A 24,622-nucleotide genomic window follows, 5' to 3' on the forward strand; every position below is an offset into this window, starting at 1 on the left:
AAAAAAAAAAAATTAAGCCGGTCCTGGAACCAGCTCCATACACTCAGCCCTCCGGCTCTTTCTCCCGTTTCTTTTAAATTTTATTGTTTTAGACGTCTTTTATTTACTTATTTTCTCAAATATATTTTTATTGATTTCAGAGAGGAAGGGAGCGGGAGGGAGAATTAGAAACATCAACGAGGAGCAAGAATCATGGACCGGCTGCCTCCTGCACTCTCCCCACCGGGGATCGAGCCCACAACCCGGGCCTGTGCCCTAAACGGGAGTCGAACCCGGGCCCCTTCAGTCCGCAGGCCGACGCTCTATCCACTGAGCCAAACTGGCTGGGGCTGAACCCATTTCTCCAGACTGGGGGACAGGAAGGTCCCCATCCATCCCGTTCTCCTCCAGAAATACACGGGGGACCCCACACGCAATCCGATGGGGTTGGATCCCTCCGTCTAGTCTAGTGGTTCCCAACCTTGTTCTGGCCACGCCCCCCCCCCAGCGTCTCTAACATCCTGTCCGCCCCTCCCCCCCAACACACACACACACACACACACACACACACACAGAGAATTCTTATTATTCACAAAGTGAACTCCTGTTCACGTGGAGGACGCCTCAGAGGCCACGAGCTTGGGCTAAACAAGCTGCCAAAGAACATGGCGTCCACGAGAGAGAAAAACAAAAGGGCGGAAGGACAGCGGACAGAGTGAGGAAGGACTCACTAAGGAATTGTTAAAAAAATAATAATGTGAAGGGATATGAGAAAATAGCAAATAAAGCTTCAAAACATATAACAGAGAACTGAGATGCATGGATATGTCACCATATATATGTACAGACTGTCTAGGAGGCCCCTGGAACCCTAAGAAATGCAAAACCTGCACTGTGAATGACGCATTCTCGAATGGCCCCCCTTAAACACCAAACTGCCCCCCCCCCGTGGGCGTGCCCCCCACGCTGGGAACGGGCGTCTGGGCCGAGTTTGAACATTTCGGCCTCCGAGGGCCACGGTAGCCACAATAAACGCAGCTGCACATTTGAGTCCCTTCGTCCTTTCTTTAATAAATTGGAATCTGCTCATCCACAAGTTTCAGATGGTACCTATCACTCCATGTTGCTGTTTAGTTGTTTCTTTCATGTCAAATGACGACACGCCCCCGCGCCCCCCCCCCCCACCTCCCGCCCCGAATGACATCCATTCTGTGCGTAAGCAAAATTGGGTTTTATCTTTACAGCGAGAGGACAGCCTCAGGGGAGCTGATCGCGACGGCCATCGCCTGTCCCCACTGGGGCAGGCGCGAATTTACCTGGGACAGACCGGCTGACGTGTGGCATAGAAACACAACAGGACGGGAATGACCAACCGCGTTCACGGGGCTGGGCCCTCAGGGAGAGAGGCCGGGATCCAGACTTGGGAGGTTCTCGGGGGGGACAAAGAAAGAACTCTGGGTCCCAAGTTGGACCCGTTCTCTCTCTTAGGGTACCCCCTTGTGGGACCCACACCCATGGGACGCTGAGAATGAAATTCTACGGCTGGGAGGTTCCTGTCCCCTTAAAACCAGTCCCAAACCCACTTGGCGCCACCCCTGGAATTCCCTGGGTGGAAATCATTCCAGAGCTGGGCAGGGGAGGAGCCCCTTCCACGGGAATGACCGACCATGTCGAGGGTTCCGGGTGCTGGCGTTACACACACACGCTACTGCCCGGCCGGCGGGGCTCAGGGGTTGAGCGTCCACCTAGGAACCAGGAGGTCAGGGTTTGAGTCCTGGTCAGGGCACTTGCCCGGGTTGCGGGCTCGATCCCCATTGGGGGGGTGTGAGGGAGGCCGCCGATCCATGATCCTCTCTCATCATCGATGTTTCTGTCCCTCTCTCCCTTTCCCTTTCTCTCCCTGAAATCAATAAAAATAAATATTTTTTAAAAAAACAGCAAACCCCGCTACGGCAGGCGTGCTTGTGATTTCCAGTGCTAACAGAACATCCTTCTGACATATTTCCTAGCTCGTTTCGGACCGAGAGGGGAATGAATGGCTCATGGTATAGACCGCGAAACCTCTCTCCAGGGCCCGGGGCAGCCGGGGAGGGGAGATCGATGGACAACACAACAAACACTGTTTTCACCGATGACTCAAGTGTTGTCCGTCTTTGTGCGCGGGGAGGGACGGAGAGCCCGGCTCTTGAATTGTCTCAAGTATATCTGAACGCGGACATAATGAGACTCGTCTGTACATTTTGAGCCCCTTGGGAGCGTTTCGGAAAGACAGGACTACTTAGAAAAAAATTAACTTTTTTTTTTATTCCATTCAGTGGTGGAGAAAGAAAGAGCATGATATCCCAAATTCAACGCGTCTCTCCTCGCTCGAGAGGCCGGGGCGTGGGGAACAGCCCCCCGGCAGGGAACGTCCAAGGTCTGGGTGCGGAGTGATGGGTCCGGCTCGCTCGCCGACGCCAGGAAGGACCGGGTAGCGGCGAGAGGTCAGCGTGACGGACAGAGGACCCGACGCCGCCCGTCTCTCCCGCTGCCACAGCCGGAGTCCTGCGTCTCAGGGCGGGGGGGGGTGGGGGGGGGCCTCACCACGTTTACAAAATGGAGAAGCTATAAAATAATCGGATTGGAAGAAAACTCGTTTTCTTCTGAAATGGAGTAAAGCAAACATACCCAAGGATCTTAAAAAGTTGTGTGTTTTTTTTTTACAGAATATATGTATGTATCTGTGTGTGTGTGTGCGTGCGTGTATGTGCGTGTAGTTATAAACACTATTTATAGTTAGAGCTATTATGTTGACTTCATCGCAGTGTCTATAAAGTTGTGGGTCCCCGTCTTGGTGCCAAAAGCATATAAAAAGCTCAAAAGCTACTAGGATGATACCATGCAAATTTAGATCCGGAAAACCTTGGGAAGCCGACTGTCGCGCTTCTGAGCCCCGGGGGGGGGGGCGGTTGGGGGGGGGTCTCTGCCTTGGATATTTGGGTTCCTCGACTAACGCGTCAAAGGTGCTGTGAGTCGCTGCTCTACCAGAAGGGATGAATGTCACCGTTCCCGACAGCTGTGCCCGTCGTGCGGAAAGCGACCAAGGACTGGGTTTCTGTCCACGTCCCTTTGCGTTTCGGGGGGCCCTCCTCTGCGGGGGGAGCTCCCGCCTTGAATGGCCGGGGACGGAAAACGCCGCCTGCAGCATCGGAAGGGACCAAGGTCTCCGTGTCTGTGACGCGTTAACGACGATAAGGCCACGTACCAGATCGGGGAGAAACTGTCTGACTTCGCCCACGGGAAAAAGAACAACTGTCAGAGGACAGCCGAAGGCCAGGCGAGAAGCCACTGGCCAGTCTCTAGAGAAAGACGCCCCAGGGGAGCGGGACCGGGGAGGAGATGCGGAGGGGAGGGAGGGACGAGGGGAGGGAAAGGGCTTCGGAAGGCCAGTTCTGAGCTGTGAGCGACGCCCACAAGAGGTTGGTCGGGCCGCCTTTAAGATCCAGTGATGGGCCCGGCCGGCGTGGCTCCGCGGTTGAGCGTTGACCTGTGAACCAGGAGGTCGCGGTTCGACTCCCGGTCAGGGCACAGGTCCGTTGACCTGTGAACCAGGAGGTCGCGGTTCGACTCCCGGTCAGGGCACAGGTCCGGGTCGTGGGCTCCATCCCCAGTGAGGGGGGTGCAGGAGGCAGCTGGCCACTGATTCTCCCTCATCACTGATGTTTCTCTCTCTCTCCCCCGCTTCCTCTCTGAGATCAATAAAAATGCATGTAAAAAAATGAACTACTACCTAGTGATGATCGGCTTAAGACGAGAGCCCACACCCTAAGCATGCTGGGAAGGGTGGTCCCTCGGTGTGAGCGGAGAACAGTGGTACCAGCCCGGCCACAGCGTCGACCTAGGAACCAGGAGGTCACGGTTTGATTCCCGGCCGGGGCACAGGTCTGGGCTGTGGGCTTGATCCCCAGTGTGGGGGGTGCGGGAGGCAGCGGATCAGTGATTCTCTCTCATCATTGATGTTTCTCTCACTCTCTCTCTCCCTCTCCCTTCCTCTCTGAAATCAACAAAAATTAAAAGAGGTCACTGGCGAGTCTCTAGAGAAAAACCCCATCAGGGAGCAGGACCTGGAGGAGATGCTGAGGGGAGGGAGGAATGAGGGAAGGGAAAGGGTTCCATAAAAACCGGTCCTGGCTTCTATTTACCCACGGGGGGCTCTGAGCTGCTAGAGACGCCCACAGATAAAGGCTGGTTACGATGGGGGGCTGGCTGACCCTGGTCCCGGGGCAGAACAGAGAGGGCGAGGCATGAGTGGCGTTTGGGGAGAAAAGTCTGAATTTGGCGGCTCTGTCCTGACTGGTTTGCCTATTTTCCCCCTCTTTCTTTCTTCTCCGAATGCGCTCACTGCACTGTGACATCTGTTTGCATAACGGCCCTCTCCTTCCAGTCTACGGATGCCTGTGATAGAAAGATTGTTTACAAAAAATATATCATCTCTTTTTTCTTTAGAAAGATCTCGTCTAAGTAGGAAGTTAAGGTCGCGTCTATGAAACCGGTGCACCTGGTCACGTGTCTACGCGCTTTTAAAAAGTCCCAGATACGCATGAGGCTGTGGATCGGATGGAGAGAGGTGTGTGTGTGTGTGTGTGTGTGTGTGTGTGTGTGTGTGTGTGTGACCAGGGGGCTCTCCTTTGCCTCCGGAGGATGCTGGGCTCGGTGGGGCACGCGTGTGAGGACGGGGCGGGCTCCCGCCGCGCCCCAGCCGGGCCAGCCGGGGTCGGATGTGCTTAGTGACGGATGTCAGAGGCAGAAATGCAGGCGTGAGGAATGTGTCTCGGTTTCCGACACCTAACGGCGGGACGTGTGCGCTTCCCTCTGACGTTCTCGGGGGGGGACAGAGAGCGGTGCGTCGCGGAGAGAGCACGACAGGCATGCTGCCATGGAGCAAGCACAGACACGGCCGGGAGCTCGACAGGATGCACATGACGCGGACGCCCCCGCTGTCCACACGCCGCGTCCGGGAGGGCGCCGGCGGCCACGCAGACGAGCGGGAGGTCGCCCGGTGGCTTTACCTTTAGCGGAACAAAGGTCCTGAGACGGCTACGCTTCCGGGAAATCCCAGCCTGGAGATCCGGAGATGGGACGCGGGGGGCGAGGGTGACACTGTCAGCCACGGGACGCGTCGGCCGACTGTCGGTCGCCACGGAGCTCCCACAAGGACGGGCGAGCCGGTCCCCTCCGAGCCAACACCAGAGTCCGAGGAGAGGAGAGGCCTTCCGGTCCGACGGGTTCCCCGCAGGGGGAGGTCCCGGTGCCAGCGTGGGGTCCGCCTGCGTGTCGGACGGCGGGGAGCGAGCCCACCTCGTCCGGGACACTGTCCAGCCATGGGCACCCCATCGCCAGTCCATGGGCAGAGTGGCCGGAGCAGGGGGTGGGGGGAGTGGGGGGGGCGGGGGGAGTCCTCTGACACCAGCAACACTGCTGTCCGGGTTTCTGACGACCGAGAGTTTGTCTTTCGTTTTGTTTTGTTTTTTTAAACCAAAACAGCTGTCACTTAGGGGAACAAGAGACACAGTTTGGGGTGACAGTAGGGGTCCCGCCCTCATCCTCAAGGCATGATCGTTAGACAACCCTCGTCCCTTTCATTTAAAAAACACGCACCGTGACCTTCTCGCGTGTGCATCCCGTGTGGAGTTTGTCCAGAGCTGCAAACAGGTAGGTCACATGTACGTGTGTGTGTTTGGCAACCCACGGGGGCGCGTACGCCCGCGTGTAGAAACATAGACACATACATCCTCATAGACACGTGTGTCTTATATATATGCTGAGAAAGGTCACATATATATACAACTGCGTATGTTATCTGTGTGTGTGTGTCTGCGTGTGTGTGTCTGCGTGTGTGCGTGTGTGCGTGTGAGCAGGTAGAAAAACTCGACAGGCAGAGTAATATTCCACTCAGTGTTGTTGGGTGACGTCTTTGAGGAACAGAAAAGCGAAGCGCGGGTGCCGCCGGCCGCTCAGTTGACGTAGTAGAGCCAGTAGACCAGGTTGAAGAGCGAGAAGGTGAAGGGGAACACAATGCGGGACCACCGGTCGATGGCGTTCACGTCGGTCAGGTCGGGGATCTTGATCTTGAGCTGCGAGGACCGCCGGCGCAGGTGCGTCTTCTTGTGCGGCAGGCCCCGGTCCCCCAGGTGCCGCCCGGGCCCCTCCCGGGGCGCGCTCTGCTTCCGGTACTGGATCCCTGAGTGGTCGAAGGAGATGGCGGAGTTCCGGGTGTCCCCGAGGCCGCCCGCCACCTCGTTCATCTCGTTGTGCACCTCCAGGGAGGTCAGCAGGATGTTCCCGTGGGCGTCCACCTAAGGGGGGGACACGCGCACCGTCAGGCGGGAGGCCGGCCGGCCAGCCGGCGGGGAGAGCGCGCTTCCCCAGGCAAACCCTGGCCCAGGTGTCCCGCAGCCACGGCCGGTGGATGACGGAGCTGGCATGCGTGTCAAAGCCGAGCTCCGTGTTGTTGGGAAACGCCATTGGGGAGGTTTAATGGGGTTGGGGAGGGGGGGGGCGCCTGGTGATTGTATTTCCCTGATTGAAAAATTCGCACACAGACTAAGGGGAGGGGGGCTTTTTCAGATTGAAATTTCACAGGACGGAGACAAGTCCTTACGGAAGAGAAAATCAAATCACGTCTTTCAAGATGCCCACGTGGGCATGACTGGATGGAAACTCCATCTCCTTTCTTTCTTTCTTTTTGTTGTGGTCAGTCCTCACTCGAGGGTATTTTTCCATTGATTTTTAGAGACCGGAAGGGAGGGCGAGAGACAGAGAAACGTCACCGCCAGAGAGACAGGGACGTGCCCGGGACCGGGATCTAACAGGCGGCCTCCTGGTGCAGCCCAAGACGTCACTTCTGTGTCAGAGTGCGTGAACGTGTAACGGAAATAATCATCTCGGAAGGAACTGGTTTATGCCTCAAAGCAATAAGGCCTCAGTGTAAATTCATCGGCTCCTTTTGATGTAAAAGATTTCATTTTCAAGGAAACCAAGATGGCGGCATAGGTTAACGCCGGAGATTGCTGCCTCGAACAACCACTTCAAAAAACAACTGAAAGATGGAACGGACATCATCCAGAACCACAGGAAGGCTGGCTGAGTGGAAATCCTACAACTAGGAGGAAAGAGAATATCATACCCAGACTCAGAGGAGGCGCAGTGCTGAAGTGAAATACTAAGGTGCGGAGTGCACGTGGAGCGGGCTGGAGGCGGAGGGCGCGGTTGTTGTTTTCAACCGGGAGGGAGTTTCAGACTCTGAGCTCCAGATCCGGGCGAGTCTCTAGGGACCCAGACTCAAACGGGAGAAGCGGGACTGTCTGGCTTCGGTCGGAACTCGAAGGCAGCTTTCTCTCCGAGGTTTGCAGCGGTTGCTGGGACTCTGTGAGGCAGAGCCCCTAGGGACGGGACTGAGAGCAGCCATAACTGCTAGCTCCTGCCCGCCCTGTAGATCCCCGGGGACCCGCCCCGCCCAAGCCCTGCGCAGAGCCATTTGCCGGATAGCCTCAGGCAAACACTAGATTAGCACCGCCCTAGAGATCCAGCACAGAAGCTCTCCCACTGCAGACACAGCGGACTCTCATAGCCAGTTAGCCTGGAGGTCAAATCACCCCCGGTATTGCCGACAACAATCAAGGCTTAACTACAACAAGACTGCGCACAAAGACCACTAGGGGGTGCACCAAGAAAGCATAAAAAATGCGGAGACAAAGAAACAGGACAAAACTGTCAATGGAGGATATTGAGTTCAGAACCACACTTTTAAGGTCTCTTAAGAACTGTCTAGAGGCCGCCGATAAATGTAGTGAGATCCTCAAGAAATCTAATGAGACCCTCGATGTTATGATAAAGAACCAACTAGAAATTAAGCATACACAGACTGAAATAACGAATACTATACAGACTCCCAACAGCAGACCAGAGGAGCGCAAGAATCAAGGCAAAGATTTGAAATGCGAAGAAGCAAAAAACACCCAACCGGAAAAGCAAAATGAAAAAAGAATCCGAAAATACGAAGATAGTGTAAGGAGCCTCTGGGACAGCTTCAAGCGTACCAACATCAGAATTATAGGGGTGCCAGAAGATGAGCGAGAGCCAGATATTGAAAACCTATTTGAAGAAATAATGACAGAAAACTTCCCCCACCTGGTGAAAGAAATGGACTTACAGGTCCAGGAAGCGCGGAGAACCCCAAACAAAAGGAATCCAAAGAGGACCACACCAAGACACATCATCATTAAAATGCCAAGAGCAAAAGACAAAGAGAGAATCTTAAAAGCAGCAAGAGAAAGAGACCCAGTTACCTACAAGGGAATACCCATACGACTGTCAGCTGATTTCTCAACAGAAACTTTGCAGGCCAGAAGGGAATGGCAAGAAATATTCAAAGTGATGAATACCAAGAACCTACAACCAAGATTACTTTATCCAGCAAAGCTATCATTCAGAATTGAAGGTCAGATAAAGAGCTTCACAGATAAGAAAAAGCTAGAGGAGTTCATCACCACCAAACCAGCATTATATGAAATGCTGAAAGGTATCCTTTAAGAAGAGGAAGAAGAAGAAAAAGGTAAAGATACAAATTATGAGCAACAAACATGCATCTATCAACAAGTGAATCTAAGAATCAAGTGAATAAATAATCTGGTGATCATAATAGAATCACGGGCATAGAAAGGGAATGGACTGACTATTCTTGGGGGGGAAAGGGGTGTGGGAGATGCGGGAAGAGACTGGACAAAAATCGTACACCTATGGATGAGGACAGTGGGTGGGGAGTGAGGGCGGAGGGTGGGGCGGGAACTGGGAGGAGGGGAGTTATGGGGGGAAAAAAGAGGAACAAATGTAATAATCTGAACAATAAAGATTTAATTAAAAAAAAAAAGATTTCATTTTCCTGGGAACCCATGTGTGGAAAATGTCCATGAAAAGTTATAATAAGGGACTGTTATTTTTCTGAAAGAATTAAAGGGTTATTATTATCATCTTAGAAACCAAAACACTTTAAACAGATACCGTTGAATCTTGGGGGCCGATGGCCCACGCAGTTGCAAACTCCCACAACAGCTTACATTGCGGGATCCCCAGTGAAGGATCAACGCGATGTATAGGAATCTTCCCCCTCCATTTCCTGACTACGCCTTCTTTGAGGCGTCTGCCTCGTATCCACCAGTGGGAACCATCGACTGCAGCACAGCCCTCCCCCCTGCTCTCCCTGGACAGGCGCGAACACGCAAATGAAACAGAACAAAACGTCGCGTCTCCCGACCGGCCTTCAAGCTTCCCCCAGGAGCGAGGCGCTCTGGTTCTAGGGAAAGCGCGAAGGCAGCTGTCCTGTGGGGGATGGACTCCGCTCTCTACAAGAGGGAACCTGTCAGCCCGCGGCTCTGACTCGGGAGCGAGGACGAGGCCCCGCTGCCACTGGACGACATTCAGACTGGGGCTCGGTCACCTTGCAGAACACCCCCAGGCCGTGACCCTGCGCCGGCTCCCAGCGCTGCAGCCAGAGACCAGCTCTCGGGGAAAGCAACACACGCCACCGCCGTCAGGAACACACAGAGGTTAAACACAAATAAACCAAGGCCAGGAGGTGCACTGCCCGCCTGGTCCGAGAGAAGTAAGTGAATTCGGGGATGTCTGGGGCATCGGTATTCAACCCCCGAGGCGAACGGCTGCACAGCCGCTGGGTACGAGGAAAACCTGCTCGGGCTTCGGGGGGAGGGGGGATGGGGGGGGGTCCCACAGCGTCGCGCCACAGAGGCAGCTGCGGGGAGCACAGAGCCTCCCGGCAAAGGCCCTCGCAGCCCAGTGGTGAGCGCCGACCTAGGAACCAGGAGGTCGCGGCTCGATCCTCAGTCAGGGGCACGTGACCAGGTTGTGGCTCAATCCCCAGTCAGGGGCGTGCAGGAGGCTGCCGGTCCCAGTCCAGGGGAAGCACAGCCCCCCCCACCCCCCGCCCCCCGCCCCCCGCCCCCAGGGCTCTCGGCTATAACACAAAGGGGCTCCCTGGGGCCATGCTGGTTGGAGGGATGGATGGCGATGAATGAGTCGTGGTAACGCCAAAGGACCCAGCCCAGAGCGCCAACCCAGAGCGCCCTGACCAGGGCCGGGGATGGAGCCCGCCTCCGAGGTCCGTGCCCTTGACCGAATCGAAGGCGGGACCCTCCAGTCCGCAGGCCGGCGCTCTACCCGCTGAGCCACACCAGCGAGGGCAGATCTGTGATGGAGTTCGGGGTCGGGGGGGGGGGGTGGTCGGTGAAGGGCCTGATGGGGGGCCGGGGGGGGGGCTGGCGGAGGAGACGGGGGAGGGCCTACCCGGTTGCTCTCGCTCTTGGCCCGGTCGTGCTTGGCCTTGGCCGTCCTCTCCGCCAGCTTCTTCTGCCGCTGGGGGCCGCGCCCGAAGAAGATGTAGTTGACGAAGGCGTACTCCAGGAGGGCCAGGAACACGAACACGAAGCAGCCCATGAGGTACATGTCGATGGCTTTGACGTAGGGGATCTTGGGCAGCGTCTCCCGCAGGTGCGTGTTGATGGTGGTCATGGTCAGGACGGTCGTGATCCCTGCGAAGGACGCAGAGGGGTGAGGGCCTGCAGCTGCGCCTGCCCCGCCCTCCCTCCTCACTTTCTTCTTTTTTGGAAAAAAAAAAAAAAAAGAAAAGAAAGAAAGAAAAAAGGTTTTTATTGATTTCAGAGAGGAAGGGAGAGAGGGAAACACCAGGGATGCGAGGATATCACGGATCGGCTGCCTCCTGCGCGCCCCACACTGGGGACCGAGCCGAGCGGGCAACCCGGGCCTGTGCCCTCACCGGGAATCGAACCTGGGACCCTTTAGTCCGCAGGCGGGTGCTCTATCCACTGAGCCACACCAGCCAGGCCTAAAAGTATTATTGCTAATTCCACTTTCAGGAGTTAAATTCAGCATCCCGCCCCCCCAAGGAAGGGCTTGACTGGGATAACGGCTCTTCAGCTCTGTACTTACCTAAACCGTGCTGGAATGTTTACTTTGTCTGTGCGGTTCACAGTTCTTAGCTGAGTGGAGAATAATCTTCCAGAAAACGGAAGCCTTCTTACTGTTCAATATACAGTAGGAATAATACTGGAACCTGCACTACTCACTGTACATCGGCTGATCACTGTCAGATAACCTGTGGCCAGCAAGATCCCCAAGGGCTCTTGGGAACCGCCCAGAATCGAATCGTCTGTTTCAGTGCTCGTTACATCGCGTAATTCCAATGACATGCGATAATAAATATCTGACTATTTTTCCTCTGGCTTAAAGAAGAAGACTGTCCAATTAACCGTGTCTTCTTTCTGGACCACCGAATGGTTCTGAACGGGGGGGGGGGGGGGGGGGTGTTCATCCTTGCTTTAAAATGAGTGTCAGAAATAGCTTTATATGCCGAAACCGGTTTGGCTCAGTGGATAGAGCGTCGGCCTGCGGACTGAGGGGTCCCGGGTTCGATTCCGGTCAAGGGCATGTACCTGGGTTGCGGGCACATCCCCAGTGGGAGATGTGCAGGAGGCGGCTGATCGATATTCCTCTCTCATCGATGTTTCTGACTCTCTATCTCTCTCCCTTCCTCTCTGTAAAAAATCAATAAAATATATTAAAAAAAAAAAAAGAAAGAAATAGCTTTATGATGCAAATCTCCGGCAAGCGTATTTTCCCTTTCCTGGGCATGAAAATTTACACCTGAGCCTGATAGTTAAATGAACACATCAAAGCAATCATGCGGGGAAATGGGTGTTGCAGGATAGAAACGGGTGCCCAGCTGGTGTGACTCAGTGGTGGGGCGTTGGCCTAGGAACCAGGAGGTCTCTGTCGGGGCACAGGCCCGGGGCTGTGGGCCCCATCCCCAGCGGGAGGCGTGCAGGAGGCAGCCGATCCGTGATTCTCTCTCATCATGGATGTCCCTCTCTCTCTCCCCCCTCCCTGAAATCCATAAAAACATAATTTTTAAGAAAACGATAGAAAACGATGCTGTGGACAAGGCTGGTGTCAGGATGGCCAAACGTTGCTGTTGACCTCTGGCCTTTGACCTCATTAATGCTGTAACGACAGGGTTCACACACATTTCAGATGTGGGTTTAGAGTAGCACCCATCTGGGCAGCTGGGGGGCCCACGGGGGGGGGACAAGGGGCCTGTCTGACACGCTCCACGATAAAGAACGACCTTTAAAACAAGCGAAGATGAGTAAAACAGAGGCGCACATACCCAGGGCCACCCTGGCGGCGGAGGCGTCGTAATTGATCCAGAAGGACACCCAGGAGAGGATGGTGATGAGGATGGAGGGCATGTAGGTCTGCAGGATGAAGTACCCAATGTTCCTCTTCAGCCGGAAGCTCAGGGAGAGCCGCGGGTAGGCGCCTGGGGAGCAGACGGGGTCAGGCGGGCGGACGCGGGGCGCCCGGGGCCGGCTCTACGTCCGTGATCGCGTGCCTTCGAGGGGCCCGGGAACCCAGGGGTGGCCCCCAGCCACGCCATGTGCTCCTGTCTGCCTGACGGAGCTGGTGGGAGAATCGGGGGGAGCCCCCCCTTCTCAGGCCTCTCCCCTTCCTCCCTGCCCCCAGGGGCATGCGTGGTGTCTGGGCTGCCCACAGGGAGCGGCTTATGTTACCAAACATGGGTCTGCCCGGCCGGCGTGGCTCGGTAGTTGAGCGCCGACCTATGAACCAGGAGGTCAGGAGTGTCAGCCTGTGGACCGAGGGGCCCGGGTTCGATTCCGGTCAGGGGCCCTGGTCAGGGCTCGTGCAGGAGGCAACCAATCGATGCGTCTTTCTCGCATCGATGTTCCTCTCTCTCTCTCTCTCTCTCTCTCTCTCTCTCTCTCTCTCTCCCTCCCTCCCTCCCTCTCCCTACTCTCTGGGAAAATATCCTCGGGTGAGGACTGAAAAGTAAACACATAAAGAAATAAACAAGGAGACCAGTGTCGCCAGGGAGAGCGGGCGAGGGCGCACCTGTGGCGAAGACCACGTTCCTGGAGACCAGCCGGTGCTCCACGATGGAGAACTGCGGCAGCTCGATCCTCTCCACGCCGGTCACGGCGTTGTCGCCTCCGCGCCAGTAGAACTCGATATCGTCCGTGGTGTAGCCGTCTGCAGGGGCAGAGGAGCAGGGACAGGCGGGAATGAAGCATCGTCGTGTCTACGCACCACATTCCCGAAGCTGTCACAGCCCGGCCGGCCGGCCGGCGTGCTCAGAGGCTGAGCATCCAACCAGGAACCAGGAGGTCACGGGTCGATTCCCGGTCAGGGCACAGGCCCGGGGTTGCTGGCTCATTCCCCAGTGTGGGGCGTGCAGGGGGCAGCCGATCCGTGATTCTCTCTCGTCATGGATGTTTCTCTCTCTCTCTCTCTCCCTCTCCCTTCCTCTCTGAAATCAAGAAAAACATATTGTGCCCTGACCGGGAATTGAACCGTGACCTCCTGGTTCATAGGTCGAGGCTCAACCACTGAGCCACGCCAGCCGGGCCCATTGCAAGATTTTGATCAAAATCGTCAGCAATCAGAAGCCCATAGCGTGAGTCTAGTTGTCAGAATGATTGCTGTGGCTGACAGGAAGCAGTGAGTTTCGAAAGGATAACCAGAGAGGCAGGTACAGCACAGGTGTGCGCTCATCCTTAGCCTCCCACCTCTTACGTGTCACATTCCTCCTACAAATCACAGGAAGACTCAGGCAACGATGTTAAGATGAGATGTTAACGTGTACATGTTAGACAATCGTAGTGAACAGCGAAAACAATTGGAACACGTCCCCTGTTGCACCAGCTTTTCGCTGAGATGAGCGTGCTTTTGGACGAGTCGACGTTTTATGTATATATTTCTGCTTCCGGGGCGAGAATGAAAAGGAGACGGGACTCCATGCAAGAGGTCCAGAGGGGCCTGTGCTGTCCGTCCCTGGAGGGCTGGGGGAGGGGAGGGTGGTGAGGTGGGGGTGCCGATTAGGGAGCGGAACGCCCTCGGGCAAGTGGGGCGCACACACACCATCGCCCCACACTCCCGTGAGGAGCCGCCGTGGCCCCTGGTTCAGGCGAGGCCGCTGCAGCCCAGAGAGGGCGAGCGACTTCCTCCAGGACACACAGCATCCAAAGGCGGAGCTGAAAATGGTCCCTTTCCCGGCGACCTCTGGGCAAGCGGCCCCTCACCCTGCGGCCATTTGCTCTGAGGGGCTTCCCTCTTCCACCTCCCCCTGCCCTGCCCCCAGCGGGCTGGGGCTCTGTCCTGCCCCAGCGACCTCTCTTTGTCCCCGGTCCCTCCCAGCTGGCAACCTGGCGGCATCCCGCTGCCTGGGGGGGGGGGGGGCGAACGCCTGCCCGCCTCCCCGCCTCCCTGCTGCCCTTTGTGGCTGGTTACAAAGGACCATTATTTTTTCCTGGGTCTGGCTTTTGCCGGCCGCCTCCCCTGGCAGGTTTTGTTTCACCTCGAAAAGAGAATTGATTCGGGGTCTGCGAACCGGCCGACCTCCTGCCTTCGCTCTGCCCGCGCGGCCGGGCCCACGTCCCTGATGCCACCCCACCCCCGGGGCGGCATCTCTCACCCCCTGCAGCTCCAGGGCCCCCGCCTGTCCCTCGGAGGTTTATGTTTTTATGTCCTTCGATCGATTCCTCTTCTCTGCAGTTTGCACTTAGTTTCTGAAATATCAAGAACCGTTCTGGCCATCTCGCAACAGCGTTGCCTAATGACGCGACGCGTTTTTACGTATGCGTTCTGCCAAGGTGCCACGGCCACCAACACAGCCTTTGGTGCGCGGCCCTCACTACCTTCCAACATTGTCATCGAAGCGTCCAATGAAAACAAGCCCTCCAGCCAGGGGTTTCAGAAAGTTCTGCTCCAGTTTGGTATCCACCCCGGCCTTCAGCTGCTGAAGTCAATGGCCAGAGTGAAGAGTGACTCAGACTGGTGGGTGGCCAGCTTGGAGGACCTCAGCTCTCCCATCCCACCCTATTTTTGTTCTTTTATTTATTTTTCCAAAATGTATTTTTCTTGATTTCAGAGAGGAAAGGAGAGGGCGCGCGAGAGAAACACCCACGATGAGCGAGAGAATCATGGATCGGCTGCCCCCTGCACGTCCCACACTGGGGATCGAGCCCGCAACCCGGGCCTGTGCCCTTGTCTGGAATGGAACCCGGGACCCTTCAGTCCTCAGGCAGACATTCCCCTTCTCACCACAAATGCATCGAGGGACACTGCAAAGTCAGTCCTTTGCCATCCACAGAAAAATTCCACAGAAACACCCACAAGCCGTCCGGCCGGCGTGGCTCAGGGGTTGAGCCTCGACCTAGGAACCAGGAGGTCACGGTTCCATTCCCGGTCGGGGCACAGGCCCGGGTGGCCGGCTCCATCCCCAGTGTGGGGCGTGCAGGGGCCAGCCGGTCCGTGATTCTCTCTCTCATCATGGATGTTTCTCTCTCTCTCTCTCCCTCTCCCTTCCTCTCTGAAATCAAGGAAAATATATTTTAAAAGAATAAAAATAAACCAACACGGACACGTCTAAATCCAGCGGAGAGGAACTGTAACCCCCCGGGGAGAGGCCGGAATTGGAGCCACAGCCCCCACACCCAGGGACGCCCGGAGACGCGGCTCCGGCCGCAGGGGGGACGTGTGTGTGTGTGTGTGTGTGTGTGTGTGTTCGATGCCACAGACGCAGGCGGCCCCTCACCCAGGGCCACTCAGCACTGAGTTACTGGGGAGGCCGCCGGACACGCTTCAGGTGGAAGCAAGTTGTCACGACGCAGAGACAGCTTCTGCGTGCCAAGCCGCGTCCCCGACGGAAAACGAGTTTTCACTCCAGCTGCCCAGGGTCCCGGGAGTGCGGCCACGCAGGCGCGGGGAGGCCCGGGGAGGGCGACCTCCGTGTCTGCTCTCTTCGCACCGAGTGGCTGGAGATGGGGGGGGTGTGTTTTGTTATACATTCAGCAGAGCGGAGAGACTCTCTCAGTCAGGTTCGGATGGAGATCTCATCTTGAGTCTCCCCCTGACCCCCCCCCCCTCTCTCCTTCCCTCTCAACCGTGAAATTTGCAGAGTAGAGAGAGCAAACCTCTAATCTGTAAGGCCGTTAAAAACAGTGTCAAGACAATGGTGTGCGGCGCCTCGGCCAAACCGCCAAACCATGACCGGATGCCTCGCGCACAGATACCCACAGCTTTCGATCTCCAGGGTGCAGTTCTGCTCGTCCAGGGGGTACCGCCTCAGGTCCATCATGCAGGCCGCCGTCGTGGTGATTCTGAAACGCACACAGTGGGGGGGCAGAGAGCAAAGACGGGGTGAGAAGCGCGGCAAGAAAATGCCTCCCACATCAGCCACGAGGGGGTCCCCCTTCTCCCGACACCCCCGGTCCGACGTGAGGCTGTCTACGGGAGACGTGCAGGGCGCAGTGAATGTGCCTGGGGGGAGGCGGGGATCGGAGGAGCCCAGTTTCAAGTGAGCTGGCGACTTGCTGGGCCTCGAGGGAGGGAGGACGGAGGGTGTGTGGTCAGGGGCCGACGGAAGGCCAACACCGGGGCAGGTGTTGCAGCCCGAACTTCGGGAGTAGTGGTGGGAGTAAAAGGCGGCATAATCCTTCTCCTGGCAGGTAATTTATCACATACGTCTCTGCTCATGGGAAGGTAATCGGGGGACCCTGGCAAAGCACGGGTTTGGGGGTTCAGCACGCCTGGGTTCATCCTGTGAGCCTGGCCCCTGGCCGGGGAGCTCGGTTGGTTAGAGCGTCAACCTGACAGGCCACGGCTGCAGGTCCAATCCCAGGTCAGGACAGGTACCGGTGTCAACCAGTGAACAGCATCAGTGAGTGAACAGCAAATCAATGCCCCCCCCCCAATCAGTAAATAAAAGATATTAAAAATACGTATAGTTTTGGAATAAGATGGCGGCCAAACCAATTGGAAGCCTTTGTTTGAACCTTCTGAAAGAAGTTCTAGCTTCATTATTTTAAAAAAAAATGTTTTTTATTGATTTCAGAGAGGGAGGGAGAAACATGATGAGAGAGAACCATTGATCCGCTGTCTCCTGCAACCTGGGCATGGGCCCCAACTGACCTCCTGGTTCGTAGGTCGACACTCAACCACCGAGCCACGCCGGCCGGGCGAGCAAACAGTTGATGCTTTGAAACAACCTCTTCTCACTACGAGAACACGGTCGCCCGCGAGTCCCTGGCGTTTCTGCACAGTCATCAGAGTCACGGGTTCACGGTTTCCCAGAAAAAGACCGGGATGACGTGCGAACAACGTCCTGGAAAGCTCGCCCCTCGCCGGAGAGCTCCATCTACCCGGGACAAAGCAAACACTCTCCTGACCCCGGGCTGGGCGGGAACAGGGCAGGGAGCCCAGAGGGGCTGGACGGGGGCTGACCTACCCGCCTGGGCTACCGCTGGGCAAAGGTCTCAGGGAGCAGCTCGGCCGGCTAGGGTCTCGGGGACCTCCCAGGAGGGAGGCAGTCCCTGTTGGGTTAGACCTTCATCGACAGGAGACTAACAACAATTCCGGGCCAGCCGGTGTGGCTCAGCGGTTGGACATGGACCTGTGAACCAGGAGGTCACAGCTCGATTCCCGGTCGGGGCACACGCCTGGGTTCCGTGCTCGATTCCCAGTGTGGGGCGTGCAGGAGGCAGCCGATCAATGATTCTCTCTCGTCATTGATGTTTCTCTCTCTCTCTCCCTCTCTCTTCCTCTCTGAAATCAATAAAAATATAATATTAAAATAACAAAACCATGATACATAGATTGGGCGTGTGTGTGTGTGTGTGTGTGTGTGTACACATGATGTAGAACAGGGGTCCTCAAACTACGGCCCGCCAGCCACATGCAAATACAAATATTGTATTTGTTCCCATTTTGTTTTTTTACTTCAAAATAAGATCTGTGCAGTGTGCATAGGAACTTGTTCATAGTTTTTTTTTAAACTATAGTCCGGCCCTCCAACGGTCTGAGGGACAGTGAACTGGCCCCCCGTTTAAAAAGTTTGAGGACCCCTGGTGTAGAATATATCTAAACAGTTCTTCGGTTCACAGGGATCATGCACACAGTATAGATGAGTTTGATGAAACGATCGGTATTTTGACATACAGATGTGCTTTTTTTTTGGTCCAAAAATTCAAATGACTTTCCAGTCAAATGCGTCTCGATGGCTCTGGCGGTTTTGAAAGTCTGAGGGCAGGGGTGTCGCGAGGACCAGCCTTCAAGGGAAGCTGTGGACTGTGGTGGCCGGGTGTCTCCTTCCTGACAGCCGGGCGAGGCCCACAGAGACCTGCGGGCTCGTTTCGAACACAGGAGGCTCTGCCCTGGCCGGCCGCTCAGTGGTTAGAGCGCGGGCCTGGGGCACCCGAGGGTTCCATTCCCGGTCAAGGGCAGCCCATGGATGCTTCTCTCTCCCCCTCTCCTTTCCTCTCCTTGCAATGTTTTTAAATAATTAAATACAACATAAACCCAGTGCAAAGTCAATGCAAGACGCACAATATTTTTTAAGGGCGCCCTTTAGCAAAGGGGCCGAGAGTCACAGCATGGAACCCCCTAGCAGCGGTGGAGCATCCTGGGAAATTCTGGCGGTTGCCAAGGTAACCGGGGAAGCCCCGGACCTCCTGGGGTCCCAGACAAGCAGCCTAGCTTTCTGGTTCGGGTGAGTTCGTTCGGAGGCCTGGGGAGCCTCGCGTGTAGTCAGGCCCATAAATCCCGGCGGCACCGCCTCGCCTCGGACAGCACTCCACGGGGCCCGGAGCCGGGGGTCAGCAGCAGTCAGGGGTTTTTCCGACTCTGCAGAAGCGCTGGGCTAACGTTCTTGAAAGCTTCTGCCGTGTCAGGGTAGTCAGGGGCCTTTGCGGCTAGAATGTGGGAACTCCAGCCTGGGGGTGGGGGGCCTGGGCGCTCAGAGTTGGCAACTCAATCAGATCAAAGCAGTGCAAGCAGGCGGTCCCCTTGCTTGTGACTCTATTTTAAATAGATTTTTAATATATTAAATATTGTTTTTATTGATGTCAGAGAGGAAGGGAGAGGGAAAGAGAGAGAGAAACATCCGTGATGAGAGCGAATCGTGGATCGGCTGCCTCCTGCACGCCCCCCACTGGGGATCGAGCCTGCCACCCCGGGCCTGTGTCCTGACCGGGAATCGAACCCTGACCTCCTGGTTCCTAGGTTGACGCTCAACCACTGAGCCGCGCCGGCCGGGCCTGCTTGCGACAAGTCCCAGTCACAGCGATGCCCCAAGTCCTAGAGGATTCCTCTCTCTGCAAAGCTCAGGGGTTTCATGATGTCTCCTAACTCATTTGGGGATGTGGCCTCGCCGGCCGTTCCCGCCTCCAGGGAGACAGTCAAGGCCGCGGGGGGCGGGCGGGCGGGCGGGCCGACAGACAGACAGACAGACAGACCTGAGCCCGTACAGCACCGTCCCGTCAGGGTGCAGGCGGATCATGCGGTTCTTCACCGTCACCCCGTGCACGAAGGACTTCTTGTCGTTGAGGAAGTAGGTGTCCGGCACCCACAGCTGGTCGGCCACCCGGTTGTCCAGCGTGAGGTTGAGCGGGATGCCGGAGTAGGCGAGCCTCTTGTCCCTCCAGTACTGCTGGAAGTACATGGTCAGCGTGTAATCCTGGGGGGGGCGGGAGAGACAGCCGTCAGTCCCCGCGCAGCCGCTGGCCGCGGCCAGGCCGGGGCCCGGGAGGCACAGACATTGCTTTCTCCCACGTGGGGGCGGGGGGAGGCAGGGGGCGCTTTCTGGGAAGGCCAACGCCGGCCGGTCCCACCCACCCCGCCCCTCCTATAAAAGCCTGATGACAAACTCAGGGTCGGCGTAAATACGCACTGAGGCGAGAGCCGCGTTCAGATCACGGTCTCTCCTGTGAAGAATCTTACAAACAAAACCATTCACGTATCGCTCTGGGCTTCTTTATCAGGGATCATAAAGCCCTTTGATAACCTGACGAAAGCACGGCCCCGCTGAGTGTGTGCGCGTGGATGGGCGCGTGAGCATGCCCATGTGAGTGTGCACGGCTGTGTCTGCGTGCGTGCGTGCAGGTGTGTCTGTGTGTGTGCGTGCACACGTGCATGTGTGTCTGTGTGTGCATGCGTGTGTGCCGCCAGTTAACCAGCATGACACACTGACTCCCACCGAGATGCACGTCTCCCCATGCCTGGTGGGCTTCCAGGCGCGTGTGAAGTCACGTGCCTGGCGTCTGCACACTGTTTCCTGTTGGAAGAACTTCAACACAAGGTGGTTCGATTTTTACCCCGGATTCCAAAATGCCACTTCATGCGAAATTCAGAGGCCGGGGTCTCCGGGGGTCAGAACACCAGGCCAGCCCAGGGTCCCCTGGTTTGGAGCCCGAGGGCTCAGGTAGCGGTGGGGGGTGGGGGGGGAGCAGGAGGTGCCCCGACGGCTGGGGCCGGGAGCAGGCATCCTTGAACATGAGTCGTTCGCGAGCATAGGTGAGTCCTTTCAGCATCTCCGGAGCATACACGGGCGGCGGCAGCTGTGACAACACACACGCCAAATTAGCCGAAGAAAACCTCCTCCCGGCTGTAGGTGTATAATTCGAGAGGCTCCGTAAATTGCAGGGAGAGATCAACAACAACACTGCTTCGCTGCGCGCGCAAATCTCCTGGCGTTTATCGCATTACGGCGGCCAGAATGCATCTCTGGGAGGGAGAACATCGCGCATTATTCCGCAATTAAGGGATTGACGACGTTTCCTCGGCGCAGGGAAGGGAAGGAGAGGATGACTAACCCCGAGGAGGCAAGGCAATCTCCACGCCGCGTGGCAAGATGGGAACCGCAGCTGGGAGTCACAGGGCACCTGGCCGGCACCTGCTCCCGCGTCGAGGACACCAAGCCTCCCGGTAAATTGCTCTCGGGTCAGCGAAGACGGGAAATGGCTCCCCGCAGCCGCTTACATAAGCCCTAAGTGCTGGAGGCCTCCCGGCAGGCGCCCCCGCGGTGAAGTTTAGGCTGGGGCGTCTGGGCGCCTCTAGGAACACCGGGCGCGTGGAGGACTCGGGTCCGTCCCTGTGGCCTGGCTCGTCCCACAGCAGGCTCCGCGGTCACTGTCGAACCCGTGTGGCAAAGTGGGGGGAGCGTCCATCTCCTTGCCATCCCCTCTCCCTCCCTCCCTCCTGCATCGGGCATCCGCCTACCGTAGGTCAACACCCTGCCGGGGGCTAGGGACCCAGAGGTGAGATAAACACAGCCCTGGCCGGCGAGGCGAGGCTGGTGGGAGCATCCTCCCCTGCACCGGAAGGTCGCCGGCTGGATTCCCCGTCGGGCACATGCCCAGGTTGTGGGTTCGGTCCCTGGTCGGGGTACATAGGGGGGGCAATCGACCGATGTTTCTCTCTCTGTCTCTCAAATCAATGAAAACATATTTTTTTTAAAATGTATTTTATTGATTTTTTACAGAGAGGAAGGGAGAGAGATAGAGAGTTAGAAACATCGATGAGAGAGAAACATCGATCAGCTGCCTCCTGCACATCTCCTACTGGGGATGTGCCCGCAACCAAGGTACATGCCCTTGACCGGAACCGAACCGGGGACCCCTCAGTCCGCAGGCCGACGCTCTATCCACTGAGCCAAACCGGTTTCGGCCAATGAAAACATATTAAACAAAAAAGGAACACATCAGCCCTGACTGGTTTGGCTCAGTGGATGGAGCGTCGGCCTGCGGACTGAAGGGTCCCGGGTTCAATTCCGGTCAAGGACATGTACCTTGGTTGCGGGCACATCCCCAGTGGGAGGTGTGCAGGAGGCAGCTGATTGATGTTTCTCTCTCATCGATGCTTCTGACTATCTCTCTCCCTTCCTCTCTGTAAGAAATCAATAAAATATATTTAAAAAAAAGAGAAAGAAACACACCATTTGTACTTTAAGTAGTTTGCATTCTGGTGGGGTCCCCCAAAATCAAACACCCCTCCCCCCAAGTTACAGTGATCAAGAGAAGGCATTTTGGCTTTTTCTTTTTTAAAAAAATATTTTTTTTTTATTGATTTCAGAGAGGAAGGGAGAGAAAGAGAGAGAAGCGTCAGTGATGAGAGAGAATCACGGATCAGCTGCCTCCTGCACGCCCCCCAATGGGGATGGAGCCCGCGACCCGGGCGTGTGCCCTTGGCCGGAATCTGACCTAGGACCCTTCAGTCTGCAGGCCGGCGCGCTAGCCACTGAGCCACACCAGCCAGGGCCATTTTGGCTTTTTCCAACCAGTCCCCCAACCCTCTATACCCTCTGGCAGCCGGCAGTCTGTTCTCTGTGTCCGAGAGTCCGGTTCAACTTCGTTTGTTCATCGATTTTATTCCTTAAATTCCACATAGAGGTGAATAGACTCGGATCATTAGATTTGCTGAACTGAGTAGCCCTTAAACTCGTTTCTGCCTGAATCCCTTCAAGAGGGCAGACGAGGCAAAAAAATAAAAAAATAAAAAAAGAAGTTCCACAGAAAACAGGGGTGAATGTTTCCATTTTTTCACTGATGGCCCCTGCTGTCGACGTATCCTCCCAGACGTGAAAAGGCCTTTGGTTTTGTGTAGGTGCCTCTGGGCGAGGACCTCCCCACGGCCTCTCCTCTCCGCAAAGGCGGGTCACGTGGGCGAGCGCCGCCCGCCGCACGTTTTAAAGCATTTCCTGTTTCCAAGAAGATGTGCTCTCTTTAGGCAGCGAGCCCATTCATTTCTGAGGGCAGGTCTATTTCTGGCTCCCGCCCAGAGATGGGGAGGTGATGGCTCTTCCACAAATCACAACAGGAACCATGCTACACATGCTGGAAGTGAAAGATGCTGGCTGGATCGTGGGGCTGTGTGTGTGTGTGTGTGTGTGTGTGTCCTTTTCCTGAACTGTTGCTCCTTTCAGCGGGAATGTGGGGATGGGCGCCCGCGCAGGGGGTCACGCAAGGCTGCCCCGTCTCCGGGGACACGGCCATCGCAGCCCAGGGTTCCACGCCCTCGATGGAGCCCGGGGCCCGAGGAGAGGGAAGTCCAGCGCTGGCCTCGGAGAACAGGGAGGTTATTGTTCCCTCCTGCTTCGGACGAGCCTTTCCACTGTGCACGGGGCCCCGCAGGTGGCGTAGCCGAGCAGGAGGTCGGTCCTTCTTCTGGGCCCCGGGAGGCCCGTGTCTCCTCCGGCGGCGTCCACACGAAGACGGGGTGGCTGACATCCCGGACCCGCGCTGTCCTTCACACGCGATCCCGTGCACGGCCGCGAACGTGCGAGGGGCGGCAGGCGCTGAGACGCGGGTCTGCCCCCGGCGAGGCGCCTCCCTGGGGGAGAAGCGGACGGACGGCTTCGAGGGGGAGCTCGGCACTTCGCAGGGCCCTTCCCCGGAACCAGGCCGCGAGGACCCGGCCGCGGAGCCCGGGGGGCGCGGCTCATGGGGGACTTTCTCCCGTCGCCCCCGGGTGCGAAGGCTCCCACAGGCGCGGGGGGGGTGCCGTAGCCAATGCCGTCGAGGCCCCCGCCGCTGTGTTCATCAGCATAGGAGCGTGTCCTCGACCACGGGCAGCGGATGGACAGCTGGTGACTCCCTTGCTGGACGTGCGCCTTTGGCGCGGCAGCGGCTGGCACCTGAGGGGTGCGGGGCGAGACGTCGCACGTGCCGCCATTCCTCCGGCCACGCTCGGGCCGGCGAGTTCAACCCCGTCCCCCCGAGAGGCCATCCGCTGCAGGGCAGTCGGCGGGGACTGTGAATCGAATGAAATAACCGAGGAGAAGGTGTGGAGGGAGGACCTGCTGATCCCTGAGAAGGGGGCAGAGGAAGGTCATTCAATGAGAAGTGTCAGGCCCTCCCCGCGTGCCTCAGTGGTCGGGCGTCGCCCTAGGAACCAGGAGGTCACGGCTCCATTCCCGGTCGGGGCACAGGCCCGGGTTGCGGGCTCCATCCCCAGTGGGGGGCGTGCAGGAGGCGGCCGATCCACGATTCTCCCTCATCGTTGATGTTTCTCTCTCTCCCTCAATAAATCAATAAAAAATATATTTTTTAAAATAGGAAGATAGAGATGATAGATAGATGATAGACAGCTGGATGGGGAGGATGAATAGGTGAGTGAGATGGGGGAGCGGGGAGAGGCTAAAATGGGGAACTCCTGGGGCACCGCTCTCTCTGCGGGCGGCACTGCGGGTTTTTAATGTTTCATAATTCCCAAATTTTCTACAAAGGGGATCTTTTATTCGCAGATACAACCGTCCGACTCTCTGTTCAGAGATAATTGGGCACAAAAGCAACACAAAGTGCTGAGCCGTTTGGAGGCTCCGCCGAGACCCAAGCTGTACAGGCCTCCGTGGGGGAGCCAGTCAGCAGGTTTCCGGGGCTTGCTTCCCCCCCCCCCCCCAGCTAACAGCGATGAACTTGGAATATTAACAATGGACTCATCTCTGCCACTGCCCCAGGCTCGCACCCCTGTCACGCCAGCTCTCCGGCAAGGACACGGAGGCCAGGGCTCACGAACTTGCTTAGACCCGAGCGGCTCAAAGGCGGAGCCTGGCCGGTCCGGCCCCGGGGCCGCACCCGGAAGTGGGGAGCACAGGCCTGAGGACCAGCGGGTCACGGGAGAGGACGGGGCACGCAGGCAGGGAGTCTGGAACCCCCGTTCAGGACGAGTTTGGAGGCCTGGCCGGGAAGCTCAGTCGGTTAGAGTGCTCTCCCCACACGCCTAG

The 24,622-nt window shown here is 56.9% G+C and overlaps 1 protein-coding gene across 1 annotated transcript in view; it reads right to left on the bottom strand.

Moving 5' to 3' along the window:
* Positions 1 to 4,155: 4,155 nt before the first annotated feature.
* Positions 4,156 to 24,622, bottom strand: part of GABRB3 (gamma-aminobutyric acid type A receptor subunit beta3) — a 32,917-nt gene continuing 12,450 nt past the window's right edge. The window contains exons 4-9 of the mRNA XM_059677974.1: positions 19,359 to 19,579; positions 16,144 to 16,226; positions 12,961 to 13,098; positions 12,218 to 12,370; positions 10,318 to 10,562; positions 4,156 to 6,314 (exon numbers count right to left, since the gene is read on the bottom strand). Coding sequence (XP_059533957.1) covers positions 5,973 to 6,314; positions 10,318 to 10,562; positions 12,218 to 12,370; positions 12,961 to 13,098; positions 16,144 to 16,226; positions 19,359 to 19,579 — 1,182 coding nt within the window. The 3' untranslated portion in view covers positions 4,156 to 5,972. The remainder of the gene's footprint in view (positions 6,315 to 10,317; positions 10,563 to 12,217; positions 12,371 to 12,960; positions 13,099 to 16,143; positions 16,227 to 19,358; positions 19,580 to 24,622) is intronic.

The sequence above is a fragment of the Myotis daubentonii genome, chromosome 21, assembly GCF_963259705.1.
Source record: "Myotis daubentonii chromosome 21, mMyoDau2.1, whole genome shotgun sequence".
NCBI lineage: Eukaryota > Metazoa > Chordata > Mammalia > Chiroptera > Vespertilionidae > Myotis > Myotis daubentonii.